This window comes from Diabrotica virgifera, chromosome 7 (assembly GCF_917563875.1).
Source record: "Diabrotica virgifera virgifera chromosome 7, PGI_DIABVI_V3a".
NCBI classification, from domain to species: Eukaryota; Metazoa; Arthropoda; class Insecta; order Coleoptera; family Chrysomelidae; genus Diabrotica; species Diabrotica virgifera.
Genome location: NC_065449.1, coordinates 90,696,683 through 90,722,225, shown reverse-complemented (window position 1 = coordinate 90,722,225; position 25,543 = coordinate 90,696,683). Strand labels below are relative to the sequence as shown.

The window sequence follows — 25,543 nt, the reverse complement described above, 5'->3', positions numbered from 1 at the left end:
TAAATAAACAATAATTTTTGGTGCTACGCGCAGGACAGCTGTGTTTGATTCACAAAAGTTGACTTCCACCAAAATTTATTCCAATCTTGATGTAATAATGTAATATATTATTTTCTTACTCTATATTTTGGTGAATTTTAATATTTTAATTCCACAAAAATCAAACTAATTTTATTATTGATTGTGAAATATTGTTTAAACAATTGCATATGTTTAAAAATAATAAACTTTTATTCTCTAAGCTAAAATATATGAACAAAGAAAGTTTTTGCTAAAAAAAGTGTTATTTCAAAAGATAGAGTATGTGTTTCTATTTTGCAATAAACAAATTTATTTATTTATATCGAAATGTAATAAAAATTAAAATGTATCAATTATTATCAAAGGTCATTGGAATACCCAATAAGAGCAAACTATCCGCTGTCCTGCGCGTAGCACCAATAATTAATGTTTAATTAAAAAAATTCCTGACGCCGTAGTAGTTAATCGATTTTAATTTTACAAATTGCAAATGAAAGGTAGAGTAAACTTCTATATGCAAAAAAAATTTCAACGCGCTATCTGCTTTATTTTTAGTCCTGTAACATTTTGAAGAAATTAATTTTTTTTGCGAAAGCTGGATTGCAAAATTTATTTTGCAAAATTTATTAAACCGATCCTAATGAAATTTACAGTATTGTGTTACTGTATCATAAAGTTTTTCTGGTTGAAATGTGAAGGTACTAAGTATAGCACAAATGGTTGGAAAACGTAGAGTGCCAATACTTGTTTTTGCATGTTTTTTTCGCAATTATTGGTAATTTTTAACAAGGGTGACTATTTTTTAAAATTTTAACCAATTTTATATTATAGTAAATTTAATTATGCAACTTTTATGTTAGTACAACTTTTCTCTGAAATGAATACTTTTGAAGTTATAATAAAAGACGAAGAAAAGAATCGAATTTTTCCTTCATTTTTTAACATTTTCAATATTTAAACAATGTTCCGGACCTTTTTGAGGGGGAGGATAACTCAAATATTATTATTTGATTTATTTTCAAGCAATTTCTGCAAAAAAATTTGAGTCACCTCTCAACGTCCAAATGAACTAATATTTTTACAGATGCGCCCTGGTCTAAATGTGTTTAAGCTATCATTATATTTTTTAGATTCAGTATAAATACAAAAGTCATCAGCATATTGTATTATATTAAACGAAATATTGTCGATACTAATATTATGAAAATCAGCTGTGTAAAGATTAAATAGAAGAGGACTTAAAACTGACCCCTGTGGAAGACCTGAGCTATTAAAACGTGGCCCAATGAGTTTATTATTTTCAACGCTGATATATATTTTTCTGTTTTTGTAGAAATTGACAATACTTTGAGCTAGAAGAGAAGGTATTTCGAATCGATTAATCATTTTGTCTTTTAGCATATCTAAATTAACAAAGTTATATGCACCTTCAATTTACAAACGTAACATTGGTACATATGTATTTCGAGAATATGCATTTTGGATATGAGTTACAATAGTAGCCAGGGCATCCATAGTACCACATCCTTGTCTGTAGCCGTACTGAGAATTTGGAAGTAGTTTTTTCTCATTTATCCACCATTCAAGTCTTACTTTCAGTATCCTTTCTAAAACTTTGAGAATACAAGACATAAGTGAAATTGGTCTGTATGATTGTGCCAGATTCGGATCTTTGTTTGGTTTTAAAATTGGAATGACAATGACTTCTTTAAATTCTTCCGTACCTGCATATATGACTTCATTAAATATTTCCAATAAAAGATCTTTAGCGATTGCAGGAAGCATATTATTCATAGGGTACTTAATTATAGTCATAGCCAGGACTTGTGCTAGGACGATTATTTAAGGTATAACTTAGTTCAGTTAGTTTAATAGGTTGAAATAAATAATGATTTTTGTCAGTATCGATTTTCTTAGATTAATTAGGCATAGATGTTGCTGTTGGTGTGGCTATTTTGTCAAAAAACTCTTCTATCCAATCATCCTCAAAAGATTTTGATTTTGTTGGTGATTTTCTGTATAACTTCCTAGCTTGAGTCCAAAGTACTGATGATGGAATTGATTTATTGAGAGAAGAAACCCAATTGACCCAATTTTGTTTTGCAATACTTTTTAGTTGTTTTTTGGTACTTGCCATAATTGATTGACATTTTATATAGTGCTCAAAATTACGTTCTTTTTTATAATCGTTAAGTGATAATTGACGCTTTTTAATAATCATGTCACATTCAGTATTCCACCACGGTGACGGATTTCGGGTTATTGGCTTAAAAGTTGTGTACTGTTGTATTGCAATCTCAGCAGCATAATTTATACTATTTATTAAATATTCATATTTGCTTGATACATTATTTCGAACATCACCATTTTTATTAAAAAAGTTTTGTATCAAAGAAGTATATAAAGGCCAATTCGCTTTTTTGATGTTCCATTTATTTTTCGGTAAAATTGTTTCCATTTCGTCTTTAATGCAAATATCCACATGTATAACGAAGTGATTCTGTAACGGTCCACCCGTTATATTATCATTTTTAGCGCTGTAATTATTTTTAAAAAAAATAATTATTTTCTCTTGACCTCCCATTTAAATTCTTTAATTTATCGTAAAGGACTTCTCATGTGACGTCACACTGTACGGAACATAGTTGTTGAACCGTTCCTTGTCGTTTAATTCGTGTTCCGTGAGAGTTTGACGTTTTCCTCGCTGACTGTGGGAGGAATGAGAGGCACTTGGCCGGTGGCTGCGAGGTTGACAGGTTGGTGTTGGTGGTTAGTACCGTAAATGGCGGTTAATTTCTTCGAAATTAATTTTTATTTCAACTAAGTTTGGAAGTATAGTAAAAAGTTACCACCACTTGTTTCCTGGAGTACGGGTTTCCTGGAGTAAGGATGGGAGTACCATCAGTGGAAGAGGAATAAAAAATTAACCGGTAAATCGTTTTTTCTACTAATGTTTTTTAGTTAACCTTGAATATATGAAATAGTCTGGTTCATTGTTAAATGTTCTTAGCCAGTCCCTTAGGTGAAGGATGTAGATTATTTCGATCTTTATATTATCTTTATATCGATCTTTATATTAATGGGGTTTTTGGTTTTACATAACCAAACATTTTTGAAGTCCTCAAATTAATATTGGAAATAATTACCATTTCTCTGTACGTTTTAAACCGATTGAACATCCAATATATCTATAAATTTTCATGTCCAATATATCTATAAATTGTCATGTAACTATCTTTGTCTGGTTCAATACCATTTCATTAAGGTATATAAAATGTATGTAGATGGCTATTACTATCTTAATCTCATGTTATTTCAGATAAGTCATATTTTATATTCCTATTTCAAATGCAATGCCATTATTTGTTCATGTTTTCAAACTCAAAATAGTTCAAGGTTACCTGAGATTAGTTTTTGTTCCATTTTTAATGGTTGTTTTTTTATGTTATTGCTTCTAAAAAGTTTTCCTCGATTATTTCTTCTTCTCTTTACTTTTATTTACCGGTTTATATGAGAAATCAAACGAAGTATATGTTTTTAGCCATTTGGAAGAAAACTAACCCTCATGTGATGTCGTACCCACCTTGACTACCTAGGGAAGCCACCTTGACCTTATTGCAGCTACCGCCAAGTCAAACTGGGAGTATGTTTTGGGAACAAGCTTTTTGGGGGACATTCCAGCTCCTTTTCGTCCTGCCACCTGGGCCTACGGGAGGGCATGGAGGTGCATCATAGTGATGCTCATTTTCTAGGATGCAACCGCAACCTCGTTTGGGAACATTTAGTGAGGAGTTTTAGTAACTATTGGTTTTTTTTTTATATTTCAGACTATCTGTTAAATACACTATGTTTTTTTTCCAGATTTAGGTTACCTCTGTTTTTTTTGACATATGTATTTGTATATTAGATTATTTGGTTCCCAAACTTTGTATCTACGGTAACTTCTTGTGCACAGGAATAAGCCTAGAGAAAATTAGGTTTTTAATACTTTATTATTGCTTTGATATTGGTTTATGTAATTCGGGTAAATTTATTTTGTAACATTACTTGCTTGTTTCCCAAATATTGTATTTATTCGCTTTATTTCGTTTGTTCGGTTACTTCGTCGTTACTTTATTTCATTGCATTTGCTCGGTTAATTTAGGTCATTTTGTCGGTATTTTTCTTAACTTCACTTCTATAACGTTTATTCATTTGTATATTTAATTTTGCTTTATTCAGTATTGTATTTTCTCTTAGTGAGGCTTGGGCCTATTTATTTGTATTATTTTCATCTTCGTCGGTTTCCTTTAGTTGTACGTAGCAGGCGTACTATAACCATTTGGTAGAAGACTTATGTAATTTTGTACCCTATATGTTAGTAAGAGGTACTTATATTTAAGTTTGTAACAGATAACATTATTGTTGTTATCTTTAAAATATATATATCTTCTTGTATAACTTATGTCATTTTAGAGTCACAGCATAATATGAACTTGCTTAACTCAGAGATTGTTAAAAATCTGGTAGTTATTTTTAATAAATATGTTTATTTATTTTGTATATCATTTATTTTTATTATTCCTTTATGTTCATTATTACAGGTTTGATATATTTAATATCTGACAGCAGTATAAGATACCTGGGAGAATGATCGAAGATCATTTTCATGGCGCCCATGATTTGTTAGATTTATTTATCTTGTTCGTCTTTAGAAATTATTCATCTCCATTCATTTTCAGTATATTATTCTTATTTTATTATTTCATCTTCTAGTCATTATTACTATCTACATAGAGCTACTGTTCTTCGACAGGCATGCAAACGAGCCGTATCCATCCTTGAGTGTCAAGTTGCTCTCTTGCATCTATAGCTAGCCAACTCTATTCAGTTTGCCTCTGTCTCTTCCCACGTCTACTTATTATCCCTTCTAATTCCCCTTTCTTTAGTACTACTGCAAAGTAGTATTTTTTATTTTTCCTACTTCGGCTCAACCGCTGAAGCCCCTTCATTTTTATTTTCATAAGAGGCCCCAACTAGTTACCTTAGTCTTTTCTTTTCTTCTTTTTTTTTCCTTACTTCTGTTGGAGTATATCTTTCTTTTTACTTTCACTCCAACAGAAGTTTTCTTATTTTTGTTACACTGGCTGCCCAATGCGTGGTGCCAACCGTTTATGGTTCTAAGACAGTAGTTCTTTTAGTTCAATTTTCTTTTATTGGAATTTTCTGTTTTATTAACTTTTTGATATCTTTGTATATATGTTATTTCTGATTTATTTTTGTCTTTAATTTTTATTAATAATAAACAGGTAGACTTATACTGCTTCTTTTGGTTTTGGTTAGTTTATTTTTGATACCTCATTTTCAGTTATAGTGGTACAGCTCATATTTTAGTTTGAATTTTGTATTTTTATTGGAAACTTATTTGTGTATTTAGACTGAGTATACATATCTGACATATGTTCTTTTATTATGGATTTTTAGTCCTTCTACCAATGGTAGTATGTTTGCACGTACAATTAATTATTGACTATATGCATATATTTTTTTTTTCTAGTGTGGTTATATTTTACACCTAACTAGAAATTATTTTCAGTATTTAGGTATTTTATTTACTTTATTGATTTGATTATTTATATATTTTGCTGGCATTTTGATTTGTTGGTGTGTCGCTAATATTTTCTCCATATGTATATTGTCTTACAAACTTTAGATTATATTTTATATTTGTTATTTTTGATATTTGGATTGTTTGGTAAGACAGGCACACACCACAAAGCAATATCAGTCCAGAACATTAGCTTCTATACATGATACGTTGAATTCGCATGGTTCGGATGATTACAGATGGTCATCCAAATTATTTTTCTTTAATTGGTAGTGTTAAACATTACAATGATAAATTGTATAGTTAAGTAGTTCCACTATCCATCTCATATTCCAGTTTTGTTAAATTTTGGTAATAATATTATATCAGTGTGGGTACCATAATATAATGCTTATATGAATCAGATACTTTAGGTTGAGATTCAAATATAAATTCTTTATTAGTTAGGAAACATTGATACTACTTTTCTATTAAGTTATAGAACAATCTTCAGAAGAAGATTACCTTAACAGTGTTGTTCAAGCTAATCTCTTCTTCTGTTTGTCTTTAGCTTAGCTCAATCTTTAGTATGGTTATAACTTTTAGTCCAATATTGTTTTTTTATCATATGATAATGCAGGTACCCACATAAATTGCTTGATTTCATCTTTGGCTTAGTTTTGATGACATTTATTTATTACTTATTAATTTAATTATTATGTAGTACTTTATGTATGAGTTTATTTTTTTTATTATTAGGTATGGTGCATTTTAATTATTATTATGAGTCAATATTATTAATTGCTGATCCTGTCAGTAGGATTACACAATTGATAATAACTTCACTTGTATTTTTGTTCAGTTTTTGCACACCTAACCCCTAAGTTAGTAGGGTTGTTAACTTATTATATATTTATATATTTGGATAGGTAAGCTCATACAAGTACTCTTGTTTAATATGGATATTATTATGGAACTATATGTTATACACTGCATATCTCAGGTTATGTGTTATATTATTTTGGAATACCTATTTGATTACTTACTAATTTTTTATTATTTTTATATCTAGTTATGAATCTGCCATATTGGAAAGATGTGGTTTTTAATTTGTTATTAGGTTACTCTATTGACATTTGTCTCCAATATCTTAAATACTTTATAATAATTCAGACCCTTATTTCCTATACAGTATGATTCTGGAATTAGTTTGGAATTTTGATGTATACCTATATGAATTCTTGAGTCTTTCATATTTTTTCTTATGAACTAGTCTGTTAATGCTCAAAGTTGGTGAATACGTGGGTTCGAAGTTCAGCAGTTGGCCATTGCTATCCGATTTCGCAATCTATGTTTTTCATTGCAGAGTAGACAGATGTTCATCTATCATAATATTTCTGGTCAGGAAATGTCTGCAGCAGGTCCTAACCATTCTAGTGTTATTCCAATTATTCCAGTTACATTTTTACTATTTGATAGGGAAGTGTTTAGTTTATATTATGTCTCGTACTTCATAGTATGTCTGTTTGTTGACTATTCCTATACACAGTAGATCCCTTAATTTAGTATTTGAGGTGTTTAGACAAATGAGTTGTTCATCAGAGTATATTCCCACTTCTTTCCTTAGGCATTAGTTGCTATTCAGATTCTGGAATATTTCCTGAATAATTCCACGTATGTGAGAACGCATGAATTTGCAGTTTTATTTAAAATTGTGCTCGTTCTCGTCAATTTTTTTCCCTATCACTTATCATATTTTTTTTTTCTTCCTATTATTTATCATAGTGCCATAGACCTTGTAAGTTCACTATTCATTCTGTTTTCTTTCTTACTTATTCTTATATTAGTACCTTATCTGTGTCTGGTTATTCTCATACATCTGTTGTAGCAACATGCTATAGTTCGCGAATACCAGCATGAATTAAGTTATGTATTTTCTAGAATACTTTAGTCAATACACTTTAGGTATTTATCTTACCTTTGATTTAGTTTGGTTACATCTCTGTTACTTAGTCTGTTAGTAATTTTTTTCTGACTTATTTTGGATTACTTAGTTCAGATAGGTTCATATTACCGGATGAGGGTGTATGTAGACCTAATTTATTTATTTTGTTCAGTATTAGTTACCATTGGATCCAATAATTTAGTTTATTTAGTATTAGTAAGAATTGGTCCATAAATTTGCCTGATCGTTCTTCTTTGGATATACTCCTATATAAATCTGGTGTCCATTGATAGTCCGATTCTGGATAAGTGTCCGATTCTTCATTTATTTTGTGTATTTAGTTGGATAGGTTCGTATTACCGGATGTGGGTGTACGTAGACCTGATCTGTTATGTGGTTTAGTATTGGTGTGAATTGGTCCATAAATTTGCCTGGTCGTTCTTCTTTGGATATGCCTTTTATGAATCTGGTGTCCACTGATAGTTCGACTTTGGATTAAGTGTCCGATTCCACATTTATTTTGGTTATTGAGTTTTGGATTCCTTTGGTATGTTTATTATTGGTATTATTTGACATTAGTGAGAATTGTTCCATAAATCTTCCTGATTGTTCTTCTCTGGATATACTATTATGAATCTGGTGTCCATTGTTAGTTCAGTTTTGGATAAAGTGTTCAATTCTTTACCTATTTTAGTTACTGATTTTTTTTATTCACTTTGGTACATTTACTTTTGATATGGTTCGAATTGGCTCACACCTTTTCCTGGTTGTTCCGTTCTTGGATATACCCTTTATAAATCTGATGTCCATGGATAGTTCAATTTTGGTTTTAGTGCCCAATTCGACACTCAGTTATTATTATGAACTTAAGTACAATATTTAGTTTTGTTTTGACTTTTGAGCAATATATGTTAATATTTGGTAGCAGAGAGTAACATAGTAACATTTTAGTATGAGTTTGAGTCATGTATTGATTTATTTTTCCTTGACCATTAGTTTATATTTAGAAGTAATCTTGCGAATCAACGTGGATTGTTAGACTATTGTAAATTTAGTTGTTAATATTTTGAAGTTTAAAAAAAAAAAATTTTTTTTTGGTTAAAAAATTTTTTTTTCCCGAGTAGGAGGGGATTGTAACGGTCCACCCGTTATATTATCATTTTTAGCGCTGTAATTATTTTTAAAAAAAATAATTATTTTCTCTTGACCTCCCATTTAAATTCTTTAATTTATCGTAAAGGACTTCTCATGTGACGTCACACTGTACGGAACATAGTTGTTGAACCGTTCCTTGTCGTTTAATTCGTGTTCCGTGAGAGTTTGACGTTTTCCTCGCTGACTGTGGGAGGAATGAGAGGCACTTGGCCGGTGGCTGCGAGGTTGACAGGTTGGTGTTGGTGGTTAGTACCGTAAATGGCGGTTAATTTCTTCGAAATTAATTTTTATTTCAACTAAGTTTGGAAGTATAGTAAAAAGTTACCACCACTTGTTTCCTGGAGTACGGGTTTCCTGGAGTAAGGATGGGAGTACCATCAGTGGAAGAGGAATAAAAAATTAACCGGTAAATCGTTTTTTCTACTAATGTTTTTTAGTTAACCTTGAATATATGAAATAGTTGGTTCATTGTTAAATGTTCTTAGCCAGTCCCTTAGGTGAAGGATGTAGATTATTTCGATCTTTATATTATCTTTATATCGATCTTTATATTAATGGGGTTTTTGGTTTTACATAACCAAACATTTTTGAAGTCCTCAAATTAATATTGGAAATAATTACCATTTCTCTGTACGTTTTAAACCGATTGAACATCCAATATATCTATAAATTTTCATGTCCAATATATCTATAAATTGTCATGTAACTATCTTTGTCTGGTTCAATACCATTTCATTAAGGTATATAAAATGTATGTAGATGGCTATTACTATCTTAATCTCATGTTATTTCAGATAAGTCATATTTTATATTCCTATTTCAAATGCAATGCCATTATTTGTTCATGTTTTCAAACTCAAAATAGTTCAAGGTTACCTGAGATTAGTTTTTGTTCCATTTTTAATGGTTGTTTTTTTATGTTATTGCTTCTAAAAAGTTTTCCTCGATTATTTCTTCTTCTCTTTACTTTTATTTACCGGTTTATATGAGAAATCAAACGAAGTATATGTTTTTAGCCATTTGGAAGAAAACTAACCCTCATGTGATGTCGTACCCACCTTGACTACCTAGGGAAGCCACCTTGACCTTATTGCAGCTACCGCCAAGTCAAACTGGGAGTATGTTTTGGGAACAAGCTTTTTGGGGGACATTCCAGCTCCTTTTCGTCCTGCCACCTGGGCCTACGGGAGGGCATGGAGGTGCATCATAGTGATGCTCATTTTCTAGGATGCAACCGCAACCTCGTTTGGGAACATTTAGTGAGGAGTTTTAGTAACTATTGGTTTTTTTTTTATATTTCAGACTATCTGTTAAATACACTATGTTTTTTTTCCAGATTTAGGTTACCTCTGTTTTTTTTGACATATGTATTTGTATATTAGATTATTTGGTTCCCAAACTTTGTATCTACGGTAACTTCTTGTGCACAGGAATAAGCCTAGAGAAAATTAGGTTTTTAATACTTTATTATTGCTTTGATATTGGTTTATGTAATTCGGGTAAATTTATTTTGTAACATTACTTGCTTGTTTCCCAAATATTGTATTTATTCGCTTTATTTCGTTTGTTCGGTTACTTCGTCGTTACTTTATTTCATTGCATTTGCTCGGTTAATTTAGGTCATTTTGTCGGTATTTTTCTTAACTTCACTTCTATAACGTTTATTCATTTGTATATTTAATTTTGCTTTATTCAGTATTGTATTTTCTCTTAGTGAGGCTTGGGCCTATTTATTTGTATTATTTTCATCTTCGTCGGTTTCCTTTAGTTGTACGTAGCAGGCGTACTATAACCATTTGGTAGAAGACTTATGTAATTTTGTACCCTATATGTTAGTAAGAGGTACTTATATTTAAGTTTGTAACAGATAACATTATTGTTGTTATCTTTAAAATATATATATCTTCTTGTATAACTTATGTCATTTTAGAGTCACAGCATAATATGAACTTGCTTAACTCAGAGATTGTTAAAAATCTGGTAGTTATTTTTAATAAATATGTTTATTTATTTTGTATATCATTTATTTTTATTATTCCTTTATGTTCATTATTACAGGTTTGATATATTTAATATCTGACAGCAGTATAAGATACCTGGGAGAATGATCGAAGATCATTTTCATGGCGCCCATGATTTGTTAGATTTATTTATCTTGTTCGTCTTTAGAAATTATTCATCTCCATTCATTTTCAGTATATTATTCTTATTTTATTATTTCATCTTCTAGTCATTATTACTATCTACATAGAGCTACTGTTCTTCGACAGGCATGCAAACGAGCCGTATCCATCCTTGAGTGTCAAGTTGCTCTCTTGCATCTATAGCTAGCCAACTCTATTCAGTTTGCCTCTGTCTCTTCCCACGTCTACTTATTATCCCTTCTAATTCCCCTTTCTTTAGTACTACTGCAAAGTAGTATTTTTTATTTTTCCTACTTCGGCTCAACCGCTGAAGCCCCTTCATTTTTATTTTCATAAGAGGCCCCAACTAGTTACCTTAGTCTTTTCTTTTCTTCTTTTTTTTTCCTTACTTCTGTTGGAGTATATCTTTCTTTTTACTTTCACTCCAACAGAAGTTTTCTTATTTTTGTTACAATTCGATCCAAGAGTGTCTGAAGAGACATACCATTCAGTCTTACTAACAAGATCAGTACTGCAGAGAGTAACATCAATCATTGAGTAATTCTGATTAGGTTGAGTTAGTAAAGTTGGATTTTCATTATTTAAAACTGTAAATTCAAGATCATCTGCCATTTTAATAAGTTGTATTCCAATTTCATCATTTGTATTTGAACCCCAAACAGAATGATGGGCATTAAAATCACCTCCAATTATAACTGGTTTTTGTACCTAGGAAAATATGTTCGTCCAATAATTTATTGTGCATCTAATTTTAGGTGCTCTATACAGTGATATAAAACTAATTTGTCTATTTCCATATTTAATTTTTATAGCACATAACTGTATTTTATTATTGTACTTATTATTTTCTATTTTTAGTTCAGTAAAACAAATTGATTTATTTATAAGTATTGCAACTCCACCATAACCATCTGACCTATCATTACGAACCAGATTATATCCATTAAAATTATATAACACATTTTTTTTAAACCATGTTTCACTAATAAGAGCTATGTCTATTTTTTTACTTACTAAGTAATGCATCAAACTATTTTTATTTGAGACAACAGAACGAGCATTCCATTGTATTATTTTTAATTTAGGTTGACAGGGCATTATTTATTTAATATTAATCAAAGTATCCTCCAATACCTGTTCAATGCTACTGACTATTAATTTTTTATCGATTGATCGTATATCATCAAAATTTTGTATACCTTGTAAAAGATGCAATATAAAAATAGAAAGAATTTCTGTTACATTTTTCTTAATTTCAATATTACCATAATTTGGTACGGTTGCATTAACAGGTAAAGGCTTATCAGGCCCGAAAACAAAAGGGAACATTGGTTTCTCAGCAGTCGTCTGTGCACTTGGTGAATTAAATTTTCTTTTTTTTATTAGTATTATTTATTTCAGGTTGAGTAAAAGCAAAAGAAGTTGGGTTTTTAGAAACTGGTTTAGATATCGAAATATTTTTACTAGTGGAAGGCAGACTAGGAAAATTCCTTTCATTATCTGCTAAACATTCAAAGAATTTATTGCTTACAAAATTTGAAAAAGATTTGTCACAGTAATTACGTGCCTCTAGAAAGGACATCTTATGCTCAACCATTATATTTTTAATTTGTTTTTGTTTCTCAAATTGAGGACATTTTTTTGATATTGAAATATGTTTTTTACTCTTACAATGCATACAAAATATGACTTCTTTACTACAATTGTGATCTTTTTCTTTAATTTGACTGCATTGCGTACATCGTTCTTGTGTGCTTTTGCACTGACCGGATACGTGCCCAAATAAAAACCATTTGTAACACTGAACTACCCTTGTAATATACTGTTCTACGGGGCAAAATATCTTATTAAAGGAAACATAATTTGGCAAAACGTTGCCTTCAAAGGTGACTATTATCATTTTTTTATTGACAAATTCAACTTTATTGTCATTTATAATTTTACGTTTGGTTCTGTATATATTAGTGACTTTAGAAGAACATTCTATATTTTCCATTAAATAATCTACATTAAATTTCGTATCTACATCGCGTACTATGCCCTTAATTTCCAACAAATGATTTGGTATGTAAGCCTTAAGGTTTTCCAATTTCAATGACTTATTATTTACCAAATTATTTGCCTCCAATAAGGACTTCAACATAACCTTTATGCGATTTTTTCCTAAACTTTTGATTTCTACAATGTTAGTGAGTTTAAGTTTCTTAAATAAAATATCTGCGAAACACATAGGATGCAATTTGCCCAGACTACGTTCATTATTAAGTCTCTCAATATAAACCCATATATTTTGTATATCATACTTATCTGAAAGCAGGTCAAAGGTTTTCTTTGTTGGTCCCATGTAAGCATTTTTGTCCAGAGAGTCCTCACTAATATCTACTGACATTTTTGTCAACGAAAACGTCCCTACACTTGTTTCCCCCATGGGGGAACAAAATAATGTTATACCCGTATAACACACAAAACAGAAACTTTTAGTAAATCAATACACTTGAAAATAAGCCCGGAATATACCAAAAAACTGCCAAAATTAATATTTTTTTGGATAAATCCAAGAAAAACGAGCACGACTTTAACAGTTATTTTGACAATGTTGAAAATACTTAATCAGTCATACTAATATTATTTGGGATTTAAGTTGAATTTGAGTAATAAATTAAATAAATACTAAAAGTGTTAGTGTAGACGCCAGCTAGGTCACTGTGGTTTCTTATGGATTTTTGGCTGCTGATTACGAAATTCGAGAGTGGATTTCGATCCTAGTGGTCAAAAAATTGTTTACTGAGGTGAAGTTTAAGATGCAATCCACGTGGATCCATTGTGGTAAGCTGAAAATTGATCTAAGATTCAGTGGTGCAACGCGTATGTTCAGTAAGCTGAGCTTAACCCTAGAAGGACCAAGGAGGGTTAAAAAGTATCCACAACATTGCATTACATCCGATTTTCTAAATACCTTTGTTCCTAAAAATCTCAAATTATTAGTAGTTGTTGGCGTACTACTGCCCTATTAGATGGCATAATTAGCATTATTATAATTTAATTTATTTCCTCATACTTTTATAAAAACTTGACAGTGGACTATAAATAATCCCCTTGAATACCTTCAACACCATCCCAAAATGGAAAGGGACGATATCATTCATGTGTCAAGTTAGCAAAATCTAAAAGAATAAATGCCAATAAGTGGGCAAAAACAACCATAGTTTGTTTAAAATGCAACTATGTATGCGGTAAGCACAGCATGAAGTCAAAAGTGTTTCTGTATCCTACGATGATGCCAATTCCACTGAAGCCAAAGACTCCGGGTAAATTATTATAATTTCGTACCCTTTAACTGTTCCATTAACGTCTAGGAATAATATAAAAGTGTTATTTTTAAATTAGTTTAAATAAAGAAGAACGTTTGTGATTAATTTATGTGTGGACATTTATTGACCCTCCTTGGTCCTCGCTGTTTCTATTAAAAGGTTGGTCCTGTGAGGGTTAAGGCACGTCTTAAGCTTAAGATATGTTGGTGCAACCAGGTATAAATTGTTTATAACAATTTTTTACCACTCCGATCGGCATTCACATTCGAAATTCGTAATCAGCAGTTAAAGACCCATAAGAAACCTCACAATAAAACACTGAAAACTTTTGTTTTCTATACTTCCACAAAATTTATTATTTACAACTATGTGACTACAGCTATTTCGGCAGAGTGAATCTATGGAAATTAATAAACTGAAAAATACAGATATAATTCTGAATGACCAACTCGAGACAAACAGCTCCCCACTCCTCAACCTCTTCAGTTAGAGACTTAAAAAGGCAAACACATTGTAAATTATATCACTTTTCTTAAGTGTTTCTGTATCCTACGATGATGCCAATTCCACTGAAGCCAAAGACTCCGGGTAAATTATTATAATTTCGTACCCTTTAACTGTTCCATTAACGTCTAGGAATAATATAAAAGTGTTATTTTTAAATTAGTTTAAATAAAGAAGAACGTTTGTGATTAATTTATGTGTGGACATTTATTGACCCTCCTTGGTCCTCGCTGTTTCTATTAAAAGGTTGGTCCTGTGAGGGTTAAGGCACGTCTTAAGCTTAAGATATGTTGGTGCAACCAGGTATAAATTGTTTATAACAATTTTTTACCACTCCGATCGGCATTCACATTCGAAATTCGTAATCAGCAGTTAAAGACCCATAAGAAACCTCACAATAAAACACTGAAAACTTAAAACAATATACAGCTGTTTCGGCAGAGTGCCTTTCTTAGGCACTCTGCCGAAACAGCTGTAGTCACATAGTTGTAAATAATAAATTTTGTGGAAGTATAGAAAACAAAAGTTTTCAGTGTTTTATTGTGAGATAAAATGAACTTCCATCAAGTAACGGTCGAATCCATCAATTACCATAAGAAACCGTTGAGTTTGCCTATCAGAATTGAAAAGGCCACGGTGACCTCTATTTGGCCCCTCTACTATGTAGTTTCACATTTTAATTAATAAACATTCTAACGTTCGCCCATGGTTATTTGTCAAAAAGTTGATCTTTCCCAATTCTCTAGTTTTTTTCGTCAACTTTTTTGACAGATAACCATAGGCGGGCGTTCGAATCTTTATTAATTAAATGAGACACTACAACCCAAAACCAACCGAAAGCAAAACAAAATCAGTATGATTCCTTTCAAACGAGATATCACTTGCCATAAAGTCGCATTTACCTAAAATTTTCGGTCAAAGTGGCTCTATAAAGTTATCTGTCACTATTACGTCACCTGTTATGACTATTTGAGAAGCCTACGGTCGTTAATTTGTTCCCTCCAAATTTCTCTGTTATACACTCCTGGCCAAAAAAATCGGGACACCTTAAAAATGGCTCATTTTTGATGTGTCGAATCTCCTAACCTGTTAACCGATTTTAGTGATTTTTCCAATTAGTTATAGCCTTATGCTCTAAGAATATGAATATAGTAATAGTGTTGCTGAACAGGTAAATGTCATTGTATACCGGGTGTAAAAATAATACTGATTTTTTTCCTGAAAGCTCGTAACACCCTGTGGAATATTCTAGCATTTAAAAAATATTGAAATTAAAACTCAATTGTAGCCTTAGCCTTTCTTAACATTCTGCTTTTTGACTAATTCACTTATGTTGGATAATGAAAAAGTTAGGTACTTTGACAGCTAGCCATGCTCTTCATCAATACAGGGTGTTTCTAAATAAGTGCGACAAACTTTAACGGTTAACTCTGCATGAAAAAATAATGACAGTTTACTTTATAAACATATGTCCGAGATACGAGATTGTCCATCAGTTTCCGAGATACTGGATGTTGATTTTTTCTTACACACTGACGATTTATTTATTGCTCTAAAACCGGTTGAGATATGCAAATGAAATTTGGTGGGTTGTAAGAGTAAGTTATTGCGCATTTTCTTACATGCAACTATGTAATTTATATTCACCATTGGCGTGCATACGGGTCATATTACCCGGCCATATTACCTGTATGCACGCCAATGGCGAATATAAAATTTTTAGTTGTATGTCAAAAAATGTGAAATAACTACCTCTTAAAACTTACCAAATTTCATTTGCAGATCTCAACCGGTTTTAGAGCAATAAATAAATCGTCAGTTTGTAAGAAAAAATTCAACATCCAGTATCTCGGAAACGAAGCATTTACGGACATATGTTTATTAAGTAAACTGTCATTATTTTCCATGCAGAATTAGCCCTTAAAGTTTGTCGCACTTATTTAGAAACACCCTGAATTGATGAAGAGCATGGCTAGTTAGTTGTCAAAGTACCTAACTTCTTCATTATCCAACATAAGTGAATGAGTCAAAAAGCAGAATGTTAAGAATGACTAGGGCTATAGTTGGGTTTTAATTTCAGTATTTTATAAATGCTAGAATATTCCACAGGGTTCTGCGAAATTTCAGGAAAAAACACAGTATTATTGTTACACCCGGTATACAATGACATTTACCTGTTCAACAACACTATTACTACATCCATATTCTTAGAGAATAAGGCTATAACATATTGAAAAAAATCACTAAAATCAGTTAACAGGTTTAACCCGGCACCTGCCACATGGCTTTGCTAGGCATCAACTGCCACGTGGGGTGCTCACAGCACCGCTTAAAAATTTTCTGTTATCTACTTGTTTATAAACAAAATATTGTGTTGAATTACACAAGAATATAAAAGCACATGCTTTATTAACTTATTAGCTACTAATATATTATAAAAGTTAAAAAATACAATTAAAAAGGTGTTATAAGCAAATTAGCAAGTACCAACCCATTAAAAATAAAGTGAAGTAAAATAGTTAAGAAAATCAATATTTATTGAGTATAAAGACTAGATTAATAATTTAAATCAGTTATTACAATAAAAAATGCAGTTCTGACCTGTTTAACAAAAACACAAAAGAAATTTAAAACTTAAACTGCCAGATGATGACACCCCAATTCGACTTTAGAGCTGCAAGTTCAGAATGACACTAAATAACCACTTCAAACGCAAACAGATCTATGCTATATAATATTATAGAAAGCTACTATGACGCACAGCACGGTTAACAAACTTGAAATACCAAATATTTGATGAAAATGTGTTATGGGGTGCTGGTAGCACCCCACGTGGCAGGTGCCGGGTTAAGAGATTCGACACATCAAAAATGACCCATTTTTAAGGTGTCCCGATTTTTTTGGCCAGGAGAGTATAACTGTTCAAAAGAAAATAGGGGGGAGGTGACTTTTGGCTAGCACTGTAGCTATATGCGAAACGACTTGCTCAAAAATTAGTGGGAATCTAATATTTGATCTGTAAATTTGTGCTCTTTTATACCACATAAAAGTAATCACAAATTGTTTTGGAGGATTTAATAAAGTCAATAATTTTCATTAGCTAATAATAGTTTTCGATTAGTTGTGTTAAAATTCTGTATTTAGGAAATACTATGGATTAATTATAGGTACTGTCCTGAAGCTACTTTCTTGTGGTACCTTCAGTTGGGAATAAGCCACCACTTTATTTTGATATTAGGTTTATTTTTAAACTTAATTTCAAAGTAAAATGTTGTCTTATTTCCAATTAAAATACTAAATAGATTATGTATATTAGATTCTTCTTCTTCTTCTTTCTAGCATGATCGATCATGGTAGTAGGCTACTGCCTGTTCATTGCCATTAAGTTTTCCCCGGACGATGAGATCCAGCATTTTCGCCATCGTTTTGATGGTCTACCCTGTGGTCTTTTACCTACTGGGATATTCGTTTTTGCAATTTTAACGAGTCTGCTGTTCTCTATTCTCTTTATATGTCTGTCTGACCCACCTTTCTATGTCCTGTATCCCACAGTTTTGTCTAATGAAATATTTTACTAATAGTACTTTTACAGAGTGATGGGTACATTACACTGCCCCCATTAAAAAAGAGTGAATTTACTGTATATTAAATTCTAATCATGTGTGCATATTACTTAAAAACACACAAAAACAATTACAAAATCAAAACTTAAAACTGATTATCTGCGGATTGGATATATCCGATTATTATACCAAAATGGTATATGTACTAGGTTCAAAAATATAGTTTCTAGACTTATGCATACTTATGGTAAATAGTCCAGGGCGCATCTGTTTTGAGATAAACGTTGAGAGGTGACTCAAATTTTTTTGCAGAAATTGCTTGAAAATAACTTAAATAATAATATTTGAGTTATCCTCCCACTCAAAATGGTCCGGAGCATTGTTTAAATAATCAAAATGTCAAAATATTAAGGAAAAATTCGATTTTTTTATTGGTTTTTTGATTATAATTTTAAAACTGTTCATTTCAGAGAAAAAAAAATTGTGCTGACATAAAAGTTGCGTAAAAAAATTTCCTACAATATAGAATTGGTTAATAATTTAAAAAATAGTCACCCTTGTTGCAAAATAGTAATAATTTCGAAAAAACCATACAAAAACAAGTATTCGCCTTTTACGTTTTTCAACCATTTATGCTACCCTTAGGACCTTCATATTTTACCCAGAAAAACTATATGATATAGTAAAATAACACTGTAAATTTCATTAAGATCGGTTTAATAGATTTTGCAAAATAAATTTGGCAATCCAGCTTTCGCAAAAAATTCATTTTTTTTTAAATATTGCAGCACTGAAAATAAAGCAGATAGCAAGTTGAAGTTTTTTTGCTTATAGAAGTGTACTGTACCTTTCATTTGCAATTTGCAAAATTAAAATCGATTAATTACCACGGCGTCAGAAATTTTTTTTAATAAACATTAACTTTTGGTGCTACGTGCAGGACAGCCGTGTTCGATTCACACAAGTTGATTTCCACCAAAATTTCTTCCAATCTTTATCTAATATATTATTTTCTTACTCTATATTTTGTTGTATTTGAATATTTTAATTCCACAAAAATCAAACTAATTTTATTATTGTTTGTGAAATATTGTTTAAGCAATTGCATATATTTAAAAATAATAAACTTTTATTCTTTAAGTTAAAATATATGAACAAAGAAATTTTTTGCTAAAAAAAGTGTTATTTCAAAGGATAGAGTATGTGTTTTTATTTTTCAATAAACAAATTTAATTATTTATATCGAAATGTAATAAAAATTCAAATGTATCAATCATTATCAAAGGTCATTGGAATGCCCAATCAGAGCACACTATCCGCTGTCCTGCGCGTAGCACCAATAATTAATGTTTATTTAAAAAAATTCCTGACGCCCTGGTAGTTAATCGATTTTAGTTTTACAAATTGAAAATAAAAGGTACAGAACACTTCTATAAGCAAAAAAATTTTCAACTTGCAATCTGCTTTATTTTCAGTCCTGTAATATTTTGAAAAAATGAATTGTTTTGCGAAAGCTGGATTGCAAAATTTATTTTGCAAAATTATTGAACCGATCTTAATTAAATTTACAGTATTGTTTTACTGTATCATAATGTTTTTCTGGGTGAAATATGAAGGACCTAGTGTAGCTTAAATGGTTGAAAAACGTAAAATGCGAATACTTGTTTTTGTATGTTTTTTTGCAATTATTGCTATTTTGCAACAAGGGTGACTATTTTTTAAATTTTTAACCAACAATATTGTAGGAAATTTAATTACTAAACTTTTATGTCAGTACAACTTTTCTCGGAAATGAATACTTTTAAAGTTATAATCAAAAAACCAATAAAAAAATAAAATTTTTCCTTCATTTTTTGACATTTTGATTATTTAAACAATGTTTTGGGCCCACAGACACAAACAAAATTCCAGATTTGGTTGATTTCTGTGTGACTTAAGGAATACCACTTGAATCACAGACAGCACAATCTTGTTTCGATCTTTCATCCGACCACTCTTCTGTCTTGGTCATGATATCTACGAATATCCTCGAAACACAACCTCCACCATATCTAAGTAGTAAATATACCAATTGGATTAAATTCCGGGCTATCCTTGATGAGAGACTGGACCTAAACATCCCACTAAAATCGGATGGCGAAATTGACGAAGCAGTAAATCAATTAAATAGGATAATTCAGGAAGCTGGCTGGCAGTCAACACCTAAACAACCAAGAACAATCATACACAAAGATTTACCCAACGAAATAAAAGGAAAAATCGCAGAAAAAAGACGACTAAGGAAAGTATGGCAAAGAACCCGTGCACCCCAGGATAAAGATAGTTTAAACCAAGCTACAGCGCGACTAAAAACTTTGTTAAACAACAATAAAAACAACGACATAAAACGATATCTACAAAATCTATCTGCTACGGAAACCTCCGAATACTCGCTATGGAAGGCAACACGAAAGATTAACAGACCACAACTCTCTAATCCGCCTATCCGGGCCAGTAACGGACGATGGGCTAAAAGTAACAACGAAAAAGCTACAGTCTTTGCCAAATACTTGGAGGAAGTGTTCCAACCACATGCCCAAAACAACAACTCTGATGCAGAAGATAATATTCAATTGTATTTAGAATATCCATACCAACTAGAAGCACCGTTGGAGAAATTCACAGCCAAACAAGTTTTCAACAAAATCCAAACAGATATGAATCCGAAAAAGTCCCCAGGGTTCGACTTAATCACTGCAAGAATTTTAAAAGAACTTCCCAAGAAAGGCGTGCAATATTTGACACAGATTTTTAACGCAATCTTAAGAACAGGTTACTATCCCCTTTTGTGGAAAGTGGCACAAATCATCTTAATACCCAAACCAGGCAAGCCTGTAGAAGAAGTTAAGTCCTATAGACCTATCAGTCTACTTTCAGTGATGTCAAAGGTTTTTGAAAAACTCTTACTAGACAGATTACAGCCAATCCTCGTGGGAAAGCAGCTAATACTCAACCACCAGTTTGGATTTAGACAACAACATGCTACCACCGAGCAAATTCATCGAGTCTGCAATTCCATAAACAAAGCCTTAGAAGAGAAGCAATACTGCTCTGCAGCCTTTTTGGATGTCTCGCAGGCTTTTGATAAAGTCTGGCACACTGGCTTGCTATACAAAATAAGAAAAGTCCTTCCTCTCAACTACTTTCTAATCCTCAAGTCCTATCTCTCCGACCGCCATTTCCTTGTAAACTATTAACCATATTTCAGCTTGCTATTAATAAACTTTTTTTGGTACACGGGATCCAGGCCTACTCTAATAACTTACCGGGTTTACAAAATTTTAAAATTTTAGAATTTTTATAAGGGGGGATTATATTTATTACTTCAACATCATTATTAAGAAGCCATGGAAGGCATTATATTTCTAAACCCTTTACAATATTTTTTTTATTATACGAGATAGTGCTGTTAACAATTATTTACTAGCTTTGTTCAATAATATTTAAAAATTTATTGCTATTGTTAAAATGTTACTCTTCTAGGTGTGGAGGTATATGGAAACCGAATATTTGTATCTATGCCAAAATGGAAGCCGGGCGTACCGGCAACTTTGGCAGTGATACCAAGAGTTCCAAAAGAACCGTCGCCGAAGTTAGTACCTTATCCAAACTGGGAATGGCACACCTCAGGTAGGATTTTTTTTATTTTTTTTTTTATTAGAAAAATATGTCGCATCCACCAAAAGGTTATTAGCGACGGAACAAAATATAAATAACAAAATTAAACAATTACAGATTGTACAAAATGTTTCTGGATCTGAGATAATTAACTATATTATTGTCACAGGAACAGTTTTGACCTAGAGCCTGTGGTAGAGCGTTTGGGATCTTGTAGCGCTGTCTTTCTTGGTCATATTTACTACATATTTTTAAAAAGTGTTCGACTGTTAATCGGACGTTACACTGATCACATATAGGTGAATTTTTCTTTGTGAATAGGTAAGAGTGCGTTAATCTGGTATGACCTAGACGTAAACGCGTAACCACAATTTGTTCTCGTTTATTGCGCGACGATGGGAGCCACTGAGTCACCTTATTTTTAATTTTATTTAGCGTGGAATTAGTTAGAGACCACTCATTTCGCCACAAAAACAACACTTTATTTTTAAAATAAGCTTTTAAGTCACTGGAAACACACTTGTCTATCGGCTCTGAAAAATCACTTAAAATTGCCTCTCGTGCGGTCCTGTCACCTTCTTCATTTCCCATTATTCCGACGTGTGAGGGAACCCATAAAAATTGGACGCTTCTTCCATGTTCATGAGCTTGGGAAAGCTGGTATTTTAGCAACTTTTCAAAAGGATGTTTCGGAAAAATATGTATTAATGAGTTTAGAGAGCTAAGGGAATCTGTTATGATCAGGGCTTTTGTGAGTGTAAGCTCGTTAAGAAGTTTCACAGCGCGGTATATGGCGTAGAGTTTAGCTGAATATGTGCTACATGCTGGGGGTAAACAAGTGAAATGTTTTGAATTGTACAACTGATTGGTCTTTAAGTTTGTCTCCTGTAGAAAAATAATATCTGGAGAATATTCAGATAAAAGAAGCTGTAGTATAGGGAGACGATGGAAAAATCCATTAATGTTCCATTGAAGTATCGCGTTGAATGTTGTTAACAGATTCGGAGTTAGATGATACTGAACAATTGTCTACCGAAGAGTCACTGTCTAAGTCAGAAATCTCATTCCCTAAATAGTTGTGTAGTTTCTTTTGAAGTTTTGTAAACTTGGTTTTTGTAGATCTATCATTTGCATATTGATAGCTGCTTTGTAAAAGATGGAGTAAACCAGCCATATCAGTTGTAAATTCTTTAACGACGCTAATAGTGTCGGGGGAGCCTTGGACATAATCAATAAGTAAAGACAATTGGTGGTAATTTAAAACGAATTGTGGGGTGTGATTATCAATAAAATTTTCAAGAGTTACCCGTGTAGATGGGACTTTAGATGAGCGCGGTTTTTTTGGTTTAGATGATTTGGGTTTTGCAAACAGATTTTGTGATGAAATTGCTGAGTCTGAAGGAGGCGTATCGATCTCACCAATACTGCGTTTTATGTAAGAACTTGCGTTTTCGCAAGTGCTATTAGAGTTTTCACTTAGATGCTGTGGCTTTATTACATTTGGGGGTACTGGAGCAAACTCATTGGTAGTGGCAGAAGTCGAGCTTGAGGTTTTATTTGTAAGATTGGTTGAAATGGTTGTTTCAGAAAATTGTGGTGATGTATCAGTTTTATTAGAGTTTTCTGCAGTTGTATCTAATGGAAAAGGTGCTGATAGATTGGAGGATATTGCCTCCGAAGTTTGTGAAAACAGTATTGCCGCTGAATGAGGTTGATTTAAAGTGTTGCTATGAGTAGGAGTATTAGTAATTTCTTGGTCATGGAGATTTGTAGGTGTAGGTGATATGCTCGGATTTGATAATGGATAACTTGGTGACTGCTGAGTGTTTGGTACCTTGTGTAATATACTTGTTGGATCTGTTGGATTTGGTACTTCATTGTTTGACTCAATATGAGTTGATTCCGTTACTGAGCTGTTATTGCATTGGGATGATATGTGTCCTGTATTTTTGCAAATAAAGCAGGTGAGTGTACCTTGTGACAAAAATATGCGGTGAGGTGTTTGGTCGAAATTTATTAGAATTAATTATTTTATTATTCCATTATCTGGAATTGCTGATGTTATTGGGACCGTGCAAGTTGCACAAAGCGACACCTATTTCTACGCTCTGCACTTTTATTCGCACTTTTAATTGTATTGACACGTTAGTCCTGGTTGCTGGATAATTGTCAAGGCCATAGCCCAAAAAAATAATAAGAAGAGAAAATAACTTTCTTATTTCAAATGGAACACCCTGTATAGTTTTTGCGTTTTGAAGACCTTAAGAAATACTGATTATTTTTCATGTTATATTCCCTATACCTAAATGCCATAATTTCGGAGTTATTGAAAAATTTATTTAAAAAAAATTTAAACAAATAAAAATAAATTTTTTTACTAAATTGAAAATTTTACTAGATAAAAATAAATTTTACTTTTTTAATAAAATTGGGAACAAAAAAGGTCTTTTTTAAATTTTCTCTAAAGTTAATCGTTTTCTAGTTATAAGCAATTTAACACAAAAAAAAAACGAAAAATGACGATTTTCAAGGTTAAAAAACACAAATAAAAAATATTACTTTTGAAAGTGCCTAAATTCAAGTTCAAACTTTATTTTATCAGCCAACGTTACCTCATTTGGGCTTGTTTCATTTTAAAACATTAAAAAACAATAGGTATTTTAGAATAAAACGTGCCAATAATTCTTATGGGAAGCTTATAGATACAGATTTGAGCTTGAATTTAGGTACTTTATATTTTAAAAAAGACCTTTTTTTTGTTCGCAATGATCCAAACCAACTAAAGTAATATCTACCAGACCGAAAAAATTGATTTTTACAATTCGATTAAAAATTTTTTAAAAATAAATTTTGCAATAACTCCGAAATTATTGCATTTATGTATAGGGAATATAATATGAAAATAGTTAGTATTTCTTAAGGTCTTCAACGTAAATTCAAGTTTGAACTTGAATTTAGGTACTTCGTATTATTAAAAATTATATTTTTTCTCGTATTTTTGAACCTTGAAAATCGTCATTTTTCAATTTTTTTCAGTTTTAAATTGTTTATAAGTCGGAAACAATTAATTTTACAAGAAAATTACAAAAGACCTTCTTTGTTCCCAATGATCCAAGGAACCTAAAATAATGTCTACCCGGGCCAAAAAAATTAATTTTTATAATTTGTTTAATTTTTTTTTAATAAATGTAGCAATAACTCCGAAATTACTGCATTTAGGTATAGGGAATATAACACGAAAAATAATCAGTATTTCTTAAGGACAAACAACATAAAAAATATACAAGATGTTCTATTTGAAATAAGAAAGTTCATTAGATTCCCAGAAAAACGGAATTTTTGATGTTGTTCTGAAGCTATTTTCTTGTGGCATTTTTATAATCAACTAATTTCAATGGGAAATAATCCACAATTTTACCAAAAAAATGATTTTATTAACGTTTAGACGCCCAAGTCGGGTGTCGTCAAAATACAAAATTAATACAAAATAAATCATTAAAAAAATTTTTTGCTAAGCAACAACATTTTTATTTTGTATTTTGACAAGGACACCCGACTTGGGCGTCGAAACGTTAATAAAATCATTTTTTTGGTAAAATTGTGGCTTATTTCCCATTGAAAATAATTGATTAGAAAAGCGGAAGATCTGACAACAATGTAATTACCACTATAATATG

General features: G+C 31.5%; 1 protein-coding gene across 9 annotated transcripts in view; it reads left to right on the top strand.

Annotated features, from left to right (window-relative positions):
• Positions 1–25,543, top strand: part of LOC114329508 (protein yellow) — a 371,690-nt gene that overhangs the window by 163,226 nt on the left and 182,921 nt on the right. For all 9 annotated transcript variants that reach the window (XM_028278642.2, XM_028278641.2, XM_050655688.1 and 6 more), the window contains one exon: positions 21,732–21,878. In XM_028278642.2, coding sequence (XP_028134443.2) covers positions 21,732–21,878 — 147 coding nt within the window. The remainder of the gene's footprint in view (positions 1–21,731; positions 21,879–25,543) is intronic.